The sequence below is a fragment of the Mycteria americana genome, chromosome 7 (assembly GCF_035582795.1).
Source record: "Mycteria americana isolate JAX WOST 10 ecotype Jacksonville Zoo and Gardens chromosome 7, USCA_MyAme_1.0, whole genome shotgun sequence".
Taxonomy (NCBI): Eukaryota; Metazoa; Chordata; class Aves; order Ciconiiformes; family Ciconiidae; genus Mycteria; species Mycteria americana.
Window position 1 is genome coordinate 7,505,523 of NC_134371.1, and position 18,337 is coordinate 7,523,859.

General features: G+C 37.0%; 1 protein-coding gene across 7 annotated transcripts in view; it reads left to right on the forward strand.

Moving 5' to 3' along the window:
* NLGN1 (neuroligin 1) overlaps positions 1 to 18,337 on the forward strand; it is a 315,570-nt gene that overhangs the window by 86,746 nt on the left and 210,487 nt on the right. For 4 of the 7 annotated variants that reach the window (XM_075509050.1, XM_075509051.1, XM_075509052.1 and 1 more), the window contains one exon: positions 15,711 to 15,770. The exons of the other annotated variants lie outside the window; for them this stretch is intronic. In XM_075509050.1, the coding sequence (XP_075365165.1) occupies positions 15,711 to 15,770 (60 nt within the window). The remainder of the gene's footprint in view (positions 1 to 15,710; positions 15,771 to 18,337) is intronic. 7 annotated transcript variants of the gene reach the window in all.

Below are 18,337 nucleotides of genomic sequence, written 5' to 3' on the forward strand. Positions count from 1 at the left end.
TCTATGAGAAACTGCTCAAAGAAATGCCGCCTTTGAGCCTGAGTTGTACTGTTTTGAAAAGTTTTTCTTTATAAATAAAAAAATTCCACAGATTTAAAACAGCTTGATGGCTTATGACGGTAACAAACATACTTCCTCTTAATTTTCAACACTTCTGCATTTTACATTGGCAAATAAGAAGCAAGTATGTGATCATTATGGCTTAGTATTCAGTGTTCTGTCTAGTGCATTTCTAGGAGCTGAGATTTGCCTCTGATTACTATCTCAACTTATTTTTCTATTCATTAACACTATTAGTCACCCAATTAGTCACCTGATTATCTTAAATTAATGCTATCAATGAATATGTTTTCAGATTTGAGTTTGAAATGTTGTGTTTCTGGCAATGCACTTCACTAATTATTCAAATATCTTTGTTAGATGGAGGATGACTTGATGCAAAATGCCCTCCTTTTCCTTCCTCGTGTTGAAATCTAGGGAATCCAAAGGTTTTTGATACTGCCAGAATTGATTTATACAGTTTTCCTCAAAATAAATTTGAGAGGGAAACCTGATAAGCAGGATTGTCCTACCTAGCACTGATTTGTTAAGTAATCTGTGTTCACTAAGGCACAGACGCAGTTGTGTCCATGCACTTTCTTCCTGCTTATTCTGCCCACCCTGCCTCCTCCCCAAGACTCAATATCCATGTTTTCTCCTTGACACGTAACCAGGCACACACACGTTTGCGGGGCCTGAAGGAGAGAGGGCAGCTGGCAGTGTGCTGCAGGACGCCAGAACCATTCCCATCGTTCATAGCCAGGCCAGTGCCTGAGGTGCCTGGCTTTAATGGAGCTGCTATTTCATCTACAGCAGGGGCTGTCCATTGCCACGCCATGGGATTTCTATTCTACAAAATAGGTTAAACTGGGAAAATCCGTTGCATTCAATATTTGCACTCTTTGACAGTATTATATTTCTGGACTTCATCAACCAAAAGCATGAAAGCGGTAAGGAAGATGGAAGCTGTTAGCTTTGGCCTCCATTCTTCTTCAGGGGAGATATTCGTGTGTTTAAGTATGATTTCTATGTAATGCAGCTTGCAAGACTAGTCTCTAGTAAAGAACTCGGATATATATTTACAGACATTCATTGTGACTCATCAAGTAAATCATACTCATTTTCCAAATTAGTACTGTATGCCTATCAAATATGTACTTTCCAGACAGCTGTGGTCCATTAAATATATCATTTTCTTTTTAAGAAAATTAAAATTCAAAGTTAAAATGAAACTTTGGGGCAAATTTTTAGCAAAAGGAGATTGGAACATTTTTCAAGTGAGAAATTTTAGTAGGTGGGTATAAAATTACAGATTGTTTTGGCCTGAGCAAGTGCTTGTAACAAGACAGCTGTAAATGGAACCTCTTGCTACCAAAATGGTACAGGTTTCTAGATATTTTGTTCTCCCTTCATAGGTCCCAGTAATGTAATTTTTGCTCTGAAGGATGATGGGAGGGGAGAATCTTACAGACCTTTAATTCAAGCTTGAAACCCAAAATAGTCTCTGAAGTTTATTAGTTGACATAATAGATATGACATGTAAAGGTTCAGTGAGTTTTGCATATGACGTACATACATACATATTTGAATCACCCATCTGTCCTTTCAATGACGTGCACTAAAATTCAAGACAATAGAGTATCAGACTATTATATAGGTGTAATGCTACACAGTATGTTCACTTTAATGAGAGTTTATAAATTCAATTCTTCCTGTCTGCATGAAATGAACTCCACATAAAAATTAACAATGAACTGACAAGTTTTAGAAAACTATAAAATTGACTGTGTCAAGAAATGAGATTAAAAAAATCTTACTGTGTTTCATGTGAGGGATGTGTATTCCTCACAACCCATGTCTGTCTAATTCTGATTTCTGGAAGCTCAGAGTGGGATTCAGCTCCAGATTAAGCCACCATCATGTAGGGATCACCCTGTAGCTGTCTGTGTGAGCCAACGATCTAAACACCCATTGTAGTTTGAGGAGAGATGGTGTAGGAGTGCACCAACGTTCATGGTGCCTACAGGTGTAGGGGTCTACATTAGGGTATGATACTGTTCTGTCGGCTACACTGGCTGTATTATCTACATGGTCCTTGCTTATTGAAAAGTCCATTATCAACATGGTCCTTGCTTATTTAGACACCTAGCTTGCATGTGGAGAACTACATTTAGTCTTTATAGTTTAAAGCTTACAACTCCTAAAGTTATAGCTCTTTAGCTCCCTTGAATTTGGATATCCCGCTGTAGAACTTAAATCACTAATGAAACGCCAGTGTATTCTGACTTGCTCACGTTATGGCATAAGTTACTTTGTTCATCAGTGCTACCAGCGAAAGACACTGGCCCAGACAATGGCACCTTAAAAGACAAAGGCTATACTGACACTGCAAAGGATGGTGTATTTGATTGCAGCATATGTTGAGCTCTTTGAGTAGCTGTAAGCTAGTTATTGCAGTGTTAGTCCCAGCTCTTCAACAGAATTAAAACCATCTCTGAAGTTTCAGCTTCTGTGTGTGTTATTCAGGCTACAGGAAAGCCAGCTCAGGTGTGATTTGCGCTGATGTCAGCCATACAGCTGTCACTGGGAAGCAGCCTATTGCAATGAATGGCTGCAGTCTGCTGAAATTCACGGCCTGTTGGAAATGTGCAAAACTCAGAAGTTATTCTTATACTAATGGCATGTAATGGGGTGGGATGAAGTCAGAGGTTAAGCTGAAAGGCTTGCAGGGAAGGCGAATGGCCAAGAAAAAGTCCTGTAACTTCTATGAAAGCAGTTCCAAACTGAGGACACAGCCTAGCTCAGCATGCAAACATTTGGAACCTTGTTCAAAACCACAGTGAATATATATAACTAACTATATATAAATAGTTTTAATTTACAAATAATGCTAATTGCAAAGTCATTTCTACTTCTTTACATCAAAACATAAATCAACTCTGCTGTTTAACAGTTTCTGACAATATAAAACTATTAAATTTCTTCTGTTAAGTGAAGCAGTTCATTCATGTTTTGTCTATATAGAAGTCTGATTATGTCTATAATCATTACTTCAAAAAAGTATAAGATTGCATAACTGTGATAACTATTCTATCAAAAACGTTTAACATAAAAAGACTTACTGAATATCATTGACCAGTGATCCTGACCAGTAGTTTCCAGGAAACCAGATTTCACCAAGAAAAGAAAAGTAAACACAGTTTATTATTTATTTGTGGGGAGTTGCTATCAGTAATAGATTCCTTTTCTTTTGCTTTCAAACTATTATGTCTGCATCTAGTCTTTCTCCATCACATATACCCAAATTGTACACAGAAAATCCCAGGAGAAAAAGAATTATTTTTAACTCTCACATTAGCAACGAATGTAGAAGTCATCTATGCCCACATACATTTCTAAAACTTTCTCCTACATCTAAATCATAAAGTTAATATACACTTAGCACAACTATATATCTGAAGGCACGAGTTAAAAGCTCTCAGAATCTATTGAAGTTAATTGGATTGTTCCCATTTGTCTACATTAAATACTCTACAGTCACAGTTTAGTTAGTAATCCTGTAGCTGAAAAGGTGGAATGAATCTGTCTAACATTACCAAAACTTTATTGAATCCACAATGCTAACAAACTAAAATCTTAAAGGAAAATTGTAAATTTAAAATTTTGCCTCCTACTATGGAAATGACTCATTACTGATGCAGAAGTGAAAACAAGGACCGATATTACCCTTACTGTTGGGTCTGTAAGCAAAAGCAATCTTTGCTGCCCCATAGGAACAGGCTATTAGCTGTCTGTTACAGGAGTAACTTTCACTTTCCCCAGTTTGTTTGGTAGCTTGATAGTCTAAAGTACTGTTCTGGTGCCAGTAGTTTGCTCTACTTGCTGTTGGCATTCATTCTGCTCAGCGGGATGGAGCTTGGATTACTGCGATATTTTTCCACTAACTTTGGTTGACTTGGGAAAGGGTCGTAAGGACTGTTTGCTCAAATATTCTCAGAAATATTCCTCATGGATTTGTTTGCTTTCTAAACAGAAGATATTCTAGTCATATCAGGGACTACTCTTAAACAAACAAACCTTAATAATTATCACTGAAGAGTTACAGTGGTTATAAAGTAACTAAATGTTATGTGTGTAGTTGTTACAAAATGGCATATTTAATTTAGCTACGGATTTTGTTATCAAAAGGACCCATGCATGAAACCTTGGACCATCATTATAATTTAGTAGTTCATACTGTTTATGTAAATTCTCTGTATCTGCTAGGGAAAAGAAAGTACCTCTACCTATTACCCCACCAGGGTCAGCTTTAAAAAAGAGAAACATAGCTCAGTATAAAAACCCTGGTAACTGTGTGCATACTGTGATCCTAAGCAAGTAGGCTTCTGAGAAGGAAAATAAATAAAAATAGGAGAGTACCTTTTGTCCAATGCTGAGAAACGTTATGCTTTTATCTGCTGTGCATTTTGTTGCTTTCCTCCAGAGAGCAGGGCTATTGTCAGCAGATAAAGAATTAGAAATGCCATATTGTCCCAAACCCGTCAACTCTCACCTAAATGGCTGTTGTGAAAATGGAAGCAAGGGCTACTCTGACATTTTGCTCCTAAATTTGTGATGCTTTTTGTAAATAATATATTGTAGTCCTAGACTTGACATTTTGTAAATCTATTTTATTTTGATGATCATTTCCTGTTCACCAGCTTCTGCGTTAAGGTATTCAATTATTAAAGAGCAAGCATGAAGGCAAAGTTTCTACTAGAAGGGTTTAGAGCCTTCTGTCCATATAGGAGTCGACAGTAGCTCTGTAAATATGTGGTCCCAAGTATCACTGCCTGTCTGTAAGTTCTGCTAGATTAGAAGTGATGTGCTGATTTCCTTTCATGCTCCATTCAGTGTAAGGATTTTATCTGTCCATTTGGGAATCCTTAATATAACATGCAGAGCAAGTCAACTGTAGTTTCAAAACAAGTACCATACTAATATTGAAAACATGTCAAAATGAAAATGATTTTTCTTATGACAAGTGTTTGATCCCAGTAATCTTCAAGTGCTGGCTGTGCTGTTCTTGTTTTGTGTCTGCTCCATTGCTGAGATGTTTTGAGTTTTCCTGCCTAAAATTATGCTTTTCTAAAAATAAAGTATGTAAATACGAGAAAATAAGTGAGGCAAGGCACTTTTCTTCTGACAGCCTTTTACATAAATGCTGCCCCCTCAGTTCTCCCATCACTGTTTCTCAGAGCTATGCACTTTGATTCTGTCAAAAGGTGTGGTAATGAGAGCAGATATAATTATGTTTGTAAAAGCTGGTGACCACAGTCCCAATTAAATGGTTTTTTAAAGATGCTTTGAAAGCTTTGAATAGTGGAGAAGCATTTGACTTGAAGTATCTTTATTCTTTTTAAGATCCAAGTTAATGGAAAGACTGTAGTTCTGAACACCAGCTTATTAGTATCAGTATTTATTGATTTTTAAATGTATTTATATTTCAGTAATGCTCAGAGCTTCAAATCTGTAGGAAGAATCTCTCCGTGTTAAAAAGTCATATAGGAGAACCTGCCTGTATATATATGTGTACACATATCTATATAGCCATACATAACTAGAAGAAAATCATCCACCTTTACCTTCTAGGAAGAAACTTTGTTGTGTGAATGTTTTAAAACATTTAAATATGACTGCAGACGCAGATAGATGTGAAGTATGAGAAGTATTATCTCTGCCCTTGAGATCACAAGAGACAAACCTGGGTATGATAATAAGAACAAGGAAACTCTGTGACTTAGGTACCAGTATCAGCATTGGATGATTGGGAAGTTCTGGCCAACGCTGAAGACAAGCCTTTACGATTAATGAAGGAGGGTGCGGTTCTGTCTAATTTAGCTTACTGTGAATGACTTGGCATACATGATGTCTACCTTGGTTGCTCACTATAGAATCAGATTTTCTTTGCGCTACTCAAAACGTGGCAAGAAATGCAGTGGTTTGGAGTTAATATGAGGGAATGGAAAGGTTGATCAACAAGGTGTTTTGCCTATAAACTCCCTGCCCCTCTGTCTGCTGAGTGTTTGCAAGGAGAGGGTTGGATTGCAGTCAGCTATACAACACAAAACATTCTCCTCCCCTTTACCACTTTTCTGAAGAAATTCAGCTCTGTGAGGTAGCTGGAGAATTAAGTTTTACTGATAGTGGCTCATTCAGAAAATTGAGAAAATAAGACTTGCACATTATCTGTGATCTCTATGGTATGCAAGAGTGTGGATTTCTAGATGGTAAAATACCGCACAGGTTGCAGTGGTACCGTGAATTATATAGAGCTCAAAGCACGTGGCTGAAAACCAGATGACATGAAGTACATTGGGGAGAGGGGTGGGAGAACTTATTTCGTTCCAAACTCTGTATGAAAATATTATGCACAATTAACTTGATTTTCTCTGCAATGTTCAATTACATGGTTACATGAAGACCATTTTGCTCTGCTATTTAGGCTATGAAACTGGGTCTCAAGAGAGCTGGACTGTATGCTCAGCTGTGCCATAAACAAAACTATATAGCTGCTGTAACACTAGCCCCTGCAGTTAATAAAATTAGCTGGGGGAGAAGGCTTTTCCAGCAGAAAGCAGGCTGACAGTGTTTGTCCCTAGCAAAGGTAATTACTTGTGCAAGAATCCCAAAGCTATCTCCCCTGCTGAGGCTGCTGTTCTGGGCTAGTTTCTTTCCAGAGAGAGGTATTTGGGGGCAAGATTACAAAGGTCATGTTTATTTGTCCAATTGTTGTTTTGGGCTGCAACTTTTCCATTCCGGGTCTGAAAACAGAAGAGGACAATGAAAGAACAAGTAAAATGAGATGGATTTTTTAAAAATATGGTTTAAATTATATTTTGGTATTTAAGTCAAGAGGTAGCAGAGAATGCTTTCTGATAATATGTTGTTGTAGATGACCCACCCTACCTGTCTGAAACAAAATAACACAGGAAAAAAAGCACAAAAGCAGCAAAAAAGAGAACAAACCTTACCAGTTTTACCTAAATTGATGGTGGTTTTCTCAGCTGTGTCTCTTCATATATCCTTATACAAAGGATGCACTTACTGCATCCTGACTTGCACTGTTATTACAGCAACACTACAGAGATCTTTGAAAGAAAGTGAAGATTAATGTTGATATGGCAATTTTAAATCTTCCTTTTGGAACTGAAAATTTGGATCTTAAAATTACAAATGTTCAGTTCTATTGCATGATCTAACTATGATCACTTTTTTTAAGCTTGTAGTCTAAACCGAGTTCATATCTTCCTTAAAATTAGGAAGCAATTTGATTATGAGAGCTGTAGAAAATGAATGTAGCATTTTATTTGTCTGCACATAGACTAAAATGCAATGCATTTATGAAAAAGAAAATTTGATTTAATCACAGAGCTTTGGTAGCATGTTCAAGAGATTGAAATTCTATTTATTGATTAGATTTATCCACAGAATAACTGAGGGAAGTTAGAAATTTGGGATGCTTGTTCCTGCTTAACTTTTACTCCCGAGTTGACCTCCTGGCCCAGATGCAAATAGGAGCAGTTCTGTTAATGGTAGTGGATCTATCTTTATATTATTAGGAGATTTAGCCTGTTGACTTCAGAGAACTTACTCGGAGGCTTAAAGTTAAGCATGTGCATAAGTCTTCATTAGGATCTGGATTGTAGTCATTACCTGTAGAGACAGAGAATTGATTCATGATCTGAAAGCTCAGGTGGTGGCACAGCTGTGTAATGTTGCATTCAATTCATTATAGCAGTGTGTCACCCTAGAATATGAGTATCTGTAAAACAATATGAATTATTAATGCAAGTAAAATGTTAAAAGCTGCATGGACTTGTATAGGCAAGTGATATAGGACTGATATAGGCAAGTGAGGTGGTACTGGAGTGGTAAATGCTGATGATAACGGCCATATAACAGCTTCCAAATTTCATTTTTCATGTCTGTTACCTGCCCATCCCTCACCTCTGGAGCTTTGTACTCCAACTGCAGTGTTCCTGGTTAAATGCATGGGCTTTGTTTTTCTGTGTCAACATTGGCCAGCAGACTCTCCGTCCATTTGAAGCATCCTTTTCCTCACATATAATTCCAATGGGTGGGACAGCCACTGCTTTATCATAAGCATCTGTTCCTTTCCTTACTGCCACTGGAAAGAAAATAAATGAACATCTTTCCCTCCTCTCTCCCCTCTCCAATGTAATTTTTTTTCCCCCCATTGGCTAGAACAGAAGTCAGAGTGGTTCGGAAGCTACGATGTCTAGAATAATTAGCAGGCTGTTGGCTCTTCCACTGAATTGCTTCTTCCTTGTACTAAGTATACTCCATGCATGAGCTATGTTTTCATTGCAACCCTATAAGGATTAGAAGGCAGCTCACCTAGGATATTAGCTTTGTGTTTTATGGAAAGTTAGAAAAAAAAGTACCTGTGCTGTCTTTGAACCTGTCCTGGCAAATCTCATTCACGTGAGTAGTACCACTGTGTCTGCGCTGCTGTGCTGGGGCAGAGTGGAGCAGAGCTTTACTCATCCAAAATACTATCTGGCGGGACACTGTAAGGGTGCCCAATGCAGGCGGACATCTGGAGGGATGAGGCGTTGTCGTGGTTTAACCCCAGCCGGTGACAGCACCACGCAGCCGCTCTCTCCCCCCCGGTGGGATGGGGGAGAGAATTGGAAGGGTAAAAGTGAGAAAACTTGTGGTAAGAAAACTTGTGGGTTGAGATTAGAAGAGTTTAATAATTGAAATAAAATAAAATAGTAATAATAATAATAGAATATACAGAGCAAGTGATGCACGATGCAGTTGCTCACCACCCACCGACTAATGCCCAGCGAGTCCCCCAGCAGCAGCCTCCCAGCCAGCTTTCCCCTGGTTTCTATGCTGAGCATGAGACCATATGGTGTGGAATAGCCCTTTGGCCAGTTGGGATCAACTATCCTGGCTGTGCCCCCTCCCAGCTTCTTCTGCACCTGGCAGGGCATGAGAAGCTGAAAAGTCCTTGACTGGTGTAAGCACTGCTTAGCAACAACTAAACCATCAGTGTGTTATCAACATTATTCTCATCATAAATCCACAGCACTAGACCAGTTACTAGGAAGAAAATTAACTCTATCCTAGCTGAAAGCAGGACAGGTGTGCATGCTGCGTGCATCTTCAGGGCTGAAGCCTGCTGTGCGGGTGGGCCCCAGGGGACCATGGCTCACCCAGCGAGCTGTACTTATCCTGCCTGCTTTTCTAGTAATGCTGCATGACTCCATGTAAGGCATATCATTTAACCAAAAGCCTCTAGAAAGGGCATTGGATTTATAGGGTGGCCTATTGCAAAGGGAATGGGATTTAAAGAGAGCCTGAACTGAAGCTTCGTCTGGGGTGCTCTCCACAGGACAAGTGAACATGAAGTGCCGTCATCTCTGAGAATACATTGAATTTCAGGCTGCACCTAAAATGGGAAGCAGAGGAGTGAACCTCTATCTGCATTCCCAGATTCTGATCTCATTTAAATTCACACAAATCTAGTGTTCAGTAATGAAGTTCCTTCAGATTTAAGGGAAATCAAGATCCAGCCAGTGTGATTAATCTTGTGAATAAAAAGGTTTGGGATTAGACATTCTTTCTGTGTGAGACTTCAGCAATATGCTGTTATAAAAGACACAGCAGGAGTTAGTCTTGAAGTGTCAGAATAGCTTCTTTAGTGACAAAGCATTTATACATGTAAATTTTCAAAGAAAGTTGGCAACCCTTTTGTGAGTTCAATTTGCACCTGTCATTCACTTGCAGATGCAAATTTGAGTTACTTGCAGCTCTAATTACAGTGCTTGATTGTCATCACAAATCAGGTAGTAAGATGTGAAATGACTAAGGTTTGTGCCGTCATTTGTTGTTAAAATATGAGTGCCAATGTTATCATCAAAAAGCAAAGTCGACCAGGGCTTTGCCCTGCTGATATGCTATACAAATAAGTACAATATGGAAATAAAAGGAATTTAAGGGGGAAAAATAGCAGGGCAAGGAGTGAGCACGTGGTGAAAGCAAGACAGTAATAAGGGAAAATATAAAGTAGATTGTTTTGTCTATTGCAACAAAGTTTGATAATAGAAAGAGATATTTTTTCAGTTAAGTGTTTCTTAAGACCCAGCTGCCATTTGTACCTTCCAAATCTCTTTTCTGTAAGGAATTCTAGTTCTTTGCTTTTTGCTGACAGCTTTCTAATTTTCAAATGAAAGAAGATGATTTTATAAAATTATTCATCAGATGACTATTAAGCTGTATCTTTCCAATTTGTCATTACATTTATAAGAAAAATTATTATATAGTTATGTTTTAATTTCAACATATAATAATTTGATTTTTAAATTCTCTTCACTGAAAAAGTTGAGGCCTGAAGATTGTTAATTATAACTCATCATTAATTTCTTTTAAATTAAAAACAGGAGATAGGTACAACATGTTATTGTGCCTCAGCTAACATCTGCTAGACTGTGATAATTCAGCACAGATTTTTTTTTTAGTTGGAGAGTCTGTTGCATAAAAATGATAGTTGAAATAACAAAGGATTAGTTACTTTATATTTGGATCTGAGGGTAGGACCTAAAAAGGTGAAGTAATTTCACTTCACAGGTCTTCAATACTCAATTAAAAAATGAGCTAATGAAGAATAGCAATGGACGGAGAGAGGCACTTATCTAAGTTTAAAGATAAATATATAATTGCATTTAACATGTGCACTACCAGATTCCATGGTGTTGCAACCCACTTAGTGAATTTTTCTAATACCTGTATTATTTCAGCAGTTGGCCTTAATCTTATCTCTTTCCCTTTTTATTGAACAGACACCTTAACTCGAAGAATGATTATTACTATGGAGATTTCTAAATTGCTAGTTCCATGGAGTCTACTTAACCTAATGTAAAAGGTCCTTTTTTTCTTTCCCACTTTTCTCATTACCGAAGGAGAACATTTTGGACCAAACAATGGCTGTATACATAAGCGCAGCTTTATTAAGCTTAGAGGATTTGTGCTGTTGTTTTACAAAATGGTATCAACTTGTGCTATGACTTTTTTTATGGTGAATAGCTTTCCCAGGCCAAAAAGCTAATGACATCTACAGCTTCCATGCCTCCCACACACATGCGGTCCAAAAGGCCACAGATAATTTCTGCCAAATCAAGGCCATAAAGAGCGAATTTATAATCAGCTTTAATGTATTTGGGAGCTAAAGTACCTCAGTCCTTCATCAAAGGGAATGATAAAAACCAGAATTAATATGGCTGGACTTTAATTATTTCTGAGCACATAATTACTCTTTAGCTAACTGGACAGGAGGTATGTTATTTCTCTTATTTTGAGCAAAGGAAAGCCATCTGCAAGCATACAGTAGTCAACTACTGAGATTTTAAAGTGCGTCAAGTTACTTCCTTAGCATTGACTGCAATACAAATAGAATAAATATTTGAATAATACTTTAAATAATGTAAGAACTATTTTTAAACTAAATGAGTAGAGAGTTCGTTAAGAATTCCTCCTGCACCTAGCATTCCTTTAGCTTTTGTAGCAAGACTATTCATTGCCTTTAGGATACAGAAAATGCAGTAATTGCTTCTTCCCCTTTTTAAACTGACTTAGGGGTCTACTTTCCCATTAGCATTAATGTGAATTATGGGTATGCAGCAACATGAGGCTAAATGAGACTAAACCTTAGAGAGGCTCTTGAGAAGTAAATCATCTTTGCATCAGCATTTTAGAAGCCTTAGTATCCTTTTTTCCCCCCATTATTTATGGTACCTGGTTACTTTGTTGATATTTAGTATTTATTACGTAAACTTTAGCTAAAATTTAGGCCAGCACAATAAGGCAGTGTATCTATTTGAAGGCTTATGTCTTAAACATAGTAAACCGATCTTTTTGTAATGGATGCCCCTTTTTGTAAGTGAAATGCTCAAAGAGGAGGAATAAGAGGGCCTTCACGAAAGGTGAAGAGAAGCTACAGTGGAACAACAGTGGAAAGTAATTGTGGACAAAACACTTTTGGTGATCATAATTCTGTAAAAAGTATACTCTTTTTTGTTTCATTGGTTCCTAGTCCATCATGTCTTAGTATCGGTATTTTTAAAATTAGTTTCTGTTACCTGAAAAGAATATTAAAATGATGGAAGAACCCTAAAGAATCATATATTGAATAAACAGTCAGGACTAAAGAAATCAATCTAGTTGAGGGATACATTTAATTTACAAAATCATAAAATTTCTGTAGAATATTAATTCAAACCTGCAGAAAATACCTGAAAATTATGCACCTACTAAGCAATTTCAGTCCTGATTTATTTTTACTTAAAAAGACTACTGCTGTTACATTTTGTAGGATCTTTCCATAAGATTTTGTTTTGTTTATCTGATATTGATTTCAGCATGTTTTCCTGTGTAAGGACTCAAGATATCAGTCTTTCTTTATGGTCATACAGACACAGTGATGCTGTTAGTCAAGGTAGTCTGTTATCTGGAGAATCAGAAGCAAAAGCCATTTCTTACTGATTTTAAAATGAGAATTACTGCTGAAACAGGTGGAAGTCTAATCCAGAACTTCTCTTCATACTGCTTTCAAGATTTCAGAAAATTTCTTCAGCAGCCAGACATGAAACGGGCAACACAGAACATAAACAGTCAAGCTCAGCGCTCTGCTTCCTCTTTGAGGGTTCAAGATAGAAGCACTTGATGTTGCTGTATGCCATTTTAGACAGCTGTGTGCACAATGGGTCTTGAGCTGATGCTCCTTTTAGGGATTGCAGAGCAGTTTAGAAATACAAAATAAGTTTCACAGCATCCCTGTATGTATAGGTAAAGTACAGATAATAGGTAAGTAGTTTCACGCCTGGTGCATGAGGACCAAACTCTGCTTTGGTTTCTAGACTTCAGATAGCATTGTAACTCCAGGAAGCAGAAAATTTGTCTGGAGCGTTTTGATGTGTTTCTCTAAGCTAGCTGTTGCTGAGATGTAACAAATGCGGTCCATTATATTTGCAGACTGGAGCGAACTTGTGGCAGAAATCATGTCTCATCTCTTTCTTAACAGAATACTGTTAGTGGTGCCTGGTGGGTCTGCCACATGTCTCCATCAGGGGTGAGTCCTCCTGCTTAGGGGATGCAGTAAGCAGAGCCCCTGTATTGTGAAATAGATATACAGCTGTATTAGAAAGCATGTTTAATCTATGACAGCTTAAAAATAGGTCAGCCCCTTTGCAAAAGGAATTGTGTGTAATGTGTGTTGCAACATGATTATAAGGAAGATGGTCTGATTTTTTTATGGTTTTCAGAGAAACTCACAACTGTATAAATACTAAAATTACCCAGGCTATTTTTAATAGCTAGCCTCAATTATGCTTCACTGTATTGTAAAATTAGAGATGATATGAGATCAGTCATTTGCGTTGAGATGTTTGATGCAGTATGTAACTGCTGTTGAGATCTGGAACCGTGATCCATACAGAATACCTCATAAAGGCCAGCTATTAAAACAATGTAACATTCATTGTCTTGGTTTCATCCAGAAAAGAAATTGCCCTCTCTGTGCAAGTTATTTGGAGAAATGTGTGCTGTATGCCTTTCAAGTTGCTACTTTGTTCCTTTCTGGTGACTTTTAAAAATTTAAAAGATAACAAGAAGCCATTAAAAATGGGTACGTATATATGTCTTTGGCTGTGTCTGGCTCTCCATTATGAAGTGCCTAGCTCCGTTAAGTGCATAGTTCTTAGAATTTTAAGTCCATTCCTCCTGTTCACCATGCTGAAAACCCACGGTGAAACTATTGTTATTCTTTGCATACATCTTTTACTTTTTTAGTTTTATTCTTTCAGAAGTAAAGTTGCTACGGTATGAGAAAGATGGACAGCAAGACATTTGAATGTGTGTATTTGGATAGGGTCACATTATCTAGATATCATATATTGTGAAGATTATATTCAGGGCTTGTATTAGGAAAAGCTATTGCATTCACCAAGGCTCTGTACTGAACAGAATGATTGTTGCAGGTGTGACTATAAAAATGCTCGTGTTTAATTTATGATGTATAATTCTAGTGTTCTGTATTTAGAATGAGTTTAAAACTATACTCCTGACTGACGCAGTAATTAAGGTATTCAGCTTTGGTTTTCAATAATATAGTCCAGTTCCTACATTCACAGTTAAAATCTCATGGTATTTCATGGGTTGTTTCTGTTTCTCAAATCCATGCACCTGGTACAAACATTTTATGAATTTTTTTTAAATGCATCACTCAAATACATGGTATTTTGCCTATAAACGACAGGTTTAATGCTGAATGACTAATATCCTGTAAAATAACAGAGCTAGAGAGAGCTTTTTAAATACAAATGTTTTAATACTCCATAGTGCTTAGAGTTAATGCATGTCTCTTGCCTACATCTACTGCAAATATCAACACATACTGTTCATCTCCTTTTTGTTGTTGGTTTTTGTCTATTGCTATTTTATGCATGAGAAAGTTCTTGTTTTCTACTCTGTGCTTGGCTGGCTTTTTCTTTTTTTGTTACTTAGTCCTGTGTTTGTACTGATTGCTTTTTTGCATGCAAATTACAGAATGTCATGGAAATGAGAGAGCTCTGAAAAAAAAGGAAAGATAATGCTGAGTTCCAACTGTCTTTTGTTTGTGCGTAAGTGTGTAAAATATATGACGTGGAAATATTTTCAGAATAACCTTTGACTTTCCTTCTGGTGTATATTTTTATTACTCAGTAAAGGAGTGGGCATTTTTCCCATTGGAAAATATGATGAATCTATTAATACTTGTTAATAATACAGGTGCTGGGCATGAAAAAATTTTGTCTTGACATCCATTTATAGAAACAAGGAATTATGATATTGTGTGTCTTGCCCAAGCTAAAACTTCAATTCCCATATTCAATGCAACTTTTGTATACTGTGGGTGAAACCCCTGGCCCCAGTGAAATCAATGGCAAAAGTCATTGTCTTCAGTTGGTCTAGGATTTCACTCTTGTTTCTAGTTTACATATGGATTTTCATGTTTCTTTACAAATATCTCAGCAGGTAGTCAAAGGTTTCAAGGGAATCTACAGTTCTATTTAAAAGAGAATGTAATGAGTGTGTCAAAAAAAAAAAGCCAAACCCATGCTGATCTTTGTAAAGCATGAGCTTAAATGGTTGAACTTAGAAATGTGAATTAGTGTTTCGCAGAAAATATTGTTTTAACCAACTGTCAAGGTATTTATTAGCCACCTTATTGCATCAAATGCAAGAGGTAATTTGGCAGTTCTTGTCTCCACTCTTCCTAATAACAACAACAACAAAAAACAATTAAATTAAGTGGATAAATATAGTGGATGGTGGGTATGCTTTTAGTAAACAAGCTTTGATTCTTCATTTAAAAACAACGAAGCACTGGGCACTCTTTGATTCTTGTGCTAGATGTTTCTAATAGCCATACCCCCTAGGGAAGGTTTTGCTGTAATGTTTGAAAAACGTAATGAAAAATTGGTTGTTATAAACTAAGATTTCCCTCCCTGCAAATGTTTTTCTTGAAACATCCATGGGAATTTAATATTCACTGTTTTTTTTCCTCAGTCTTGTATATTCTTGAATTGTCTTTTTTCCTCCATTTTCTCCGTTCTCAATCCTAGGTCCCCTTACAAAGAAACAGACAGATGATTTAGGTGATAATGACGGTGCTGAAGATGAAGGTATTTTTTTGCCGCCAAACTGATTTGCATGACAAGGATCCCTGAAAATCTTTTTTCTCCCCTCTTTTTTTGACTTCTTGTCTTCTTTTGAAGAGTTTTTTTTTTTTTAATTCCCATTTTTGATGTGTTTTGTCTTCTTGCTTGTTGTTATACATATATATTTTTAATTTTTTAAAAGAAAGAATGTTGTTAAGTTCTACGTTTTGATACAAACCAGTAACAATATTTAAAGAGAAGGGTTTTTTGTTTTCTTGAAATGGACTTTTGATATGTTGCATCCCACCTTTTGACTGAATTTTGTCCATACTATTTAAACTAACACTCTTTTAAAGTTTCTCTGTACACCTTTTTGCATGTTTTCTAACCCTATGTATTTCACCAAGTACAAAGATGTTTCTTTTTTCACTGACTGATCTCAGTTTGATAAACATATAAAATGTTGTGTTTATAAAAGGAAAAATACAGAAAATTCTTAGAAAGTGTCTCTTAAGCAACTGAATTTCCCCAAATACAAAACCTTCTGCATTTACATTGCCATGAACAAATATAAATAAATGCAAGACTACCCCACCTCCCTGTAGAAGAGAGGTAGCACTAGAACAGTAGTAATATTTGCAGTTGGTGAGGCTCTGCACAGCACCAGTGAATTCAGTGGAGCTAAACTGATGCCATCTAAAGGAATCTGATCCCTTCTGTTTTCTACAAGCGTACAAAGATGCTTATCTGCTTGTGCTGACCCTTAGAAAACCCTATTACCAAGTAAAATAAAAAGTTTAAAATGTCAAGCATATTATTCTGCTTATGAATTATGTCTGTTAATCATATAAGCTATGCAGATTTGATATTTTTTCAGGGCTATGAAAATGGTAACAAGGGGCTCTTTCTCTTGAGCAGTCTCATCCCTTCAAGTTGATGTGCTTCAAAATTCTGACTCCTAAACACATACTTCGTATATTTATGGTCAATGAGTAAAACAAATTACCATATAAGACTGGTAGAGTTGCTACTTGCTTCTCTGTTAATATCTGGTAGTTTGTTTGGGGTTTTTTGCCAAATAGTAAGGTGAAGCTTAACTTGTAAACTGCAAGGCTCTTAATTAAGAAATTTTTCTTCACACAGAACATCAGCGGTTTTACTCAGACAGACACGTGCAGTGTTATCACAAAAGATGAAGGAAGGCAAATATCAGCATTTCACTTACCCAATAACTGAACAGAGACTTTACAAATAAACCGACAAATTTATACATGTCTGATTTACGACCCTCTACTGAATGTGTATGTTAAGCATATGAATGAAAGCCTACCAGTTGGCCCAAGCTTTGAAAGAACCACCTAATTGAAAATCTCCTTTGAAAGCTCTCATATTATTCAGAGCTAAGTATGATAATTCAGATCCACTTAGCTCTATGAGGCCAAGTCGTTTTTACATTAGTTCATGACAAAATATTGCAAGGGACGTTCTTGTGTATTCTCCAAGAATTGAATTAGCCATTGTAAAAGTTACTCTGTCTTGTTTTAACAATATGTTTTAAGAAACAGTTTGAAACCTGGGTTATTCATCCAGTGGACCTTAATGGCTCTCCTAAATTGCTGTATAATTGCCAAGACAGATGCTAATGGCTTAACATTTGTTGAGTCCATCTCTGCTTAGACACACTTAAAAGAGCCTACTTAGTTTGCTAAAATTCAGCAGAGAGTGGTTGCTATCAGAAAGCAGTTTAATATGTAAAGTCAAATGAGAGTAGGGATCTCAGCCGTTGGAGAACAAGTGTCCATGTCAGAGAAAACCCGTCTCCCACGTTGGCAATTGTAGGAGAGAAAGAGAAAGGGCTGTAAGAACACGGCAGTCAAACTAGGGGGGGAAGAAACACATTTACAACATTAATAAATCTCTGTAATTTATAGGACTGGGATTAATTTTCTCTGGCATACAAGTGACAGTTTTGTTCTCCTTTCCATGCCAATAGGAGAATGCAGGCAGTAATTAGACTTTCACTGCTTCTGAGAGTCACAGAGAGACAGGGCAAATTTAAATTTTTATTATCAGTAGACACTGAAGGCTGCAGGGATGTCTGCTGGGTTGGTAGAAACCCTGTCTGCTGAGGCCCAGCATTTCACTGTCCCTCAGTGGAGGAGCAGTATCAGATGGCCTGACCTGCATTTTGTGAACCTGCTCTTCTACACTGGAGCTCTAGCACTTGTTGCATACACAGAACTGAAGAGTTCACACACTTCAAGTCATATGTATTTGGGTATGAGTAGCAGGAAAGAAATTGGCAAAGCAAAAAGCCACCTTCGCTGTCTAGATTTCTGCTCACCTGTCCATCAAACCCTTCACCTTTTGCAGTATGGTAGTTTTTATTCAATATAAAAATCTCCAAATGAATAACTGTGTTATTCAAAAATAAAACAAATAGCAAACTGAATGAATGATGACGTTGGAATATTAGGGAGACTGGGCTATACACGGTGAAAAATGACTATGTCATATAACCGTTGAATCCATGCTACATTAACAATGTCCAGTGATTTCTAAAATACCCAGGATGGTCTCTGTATTAAGAA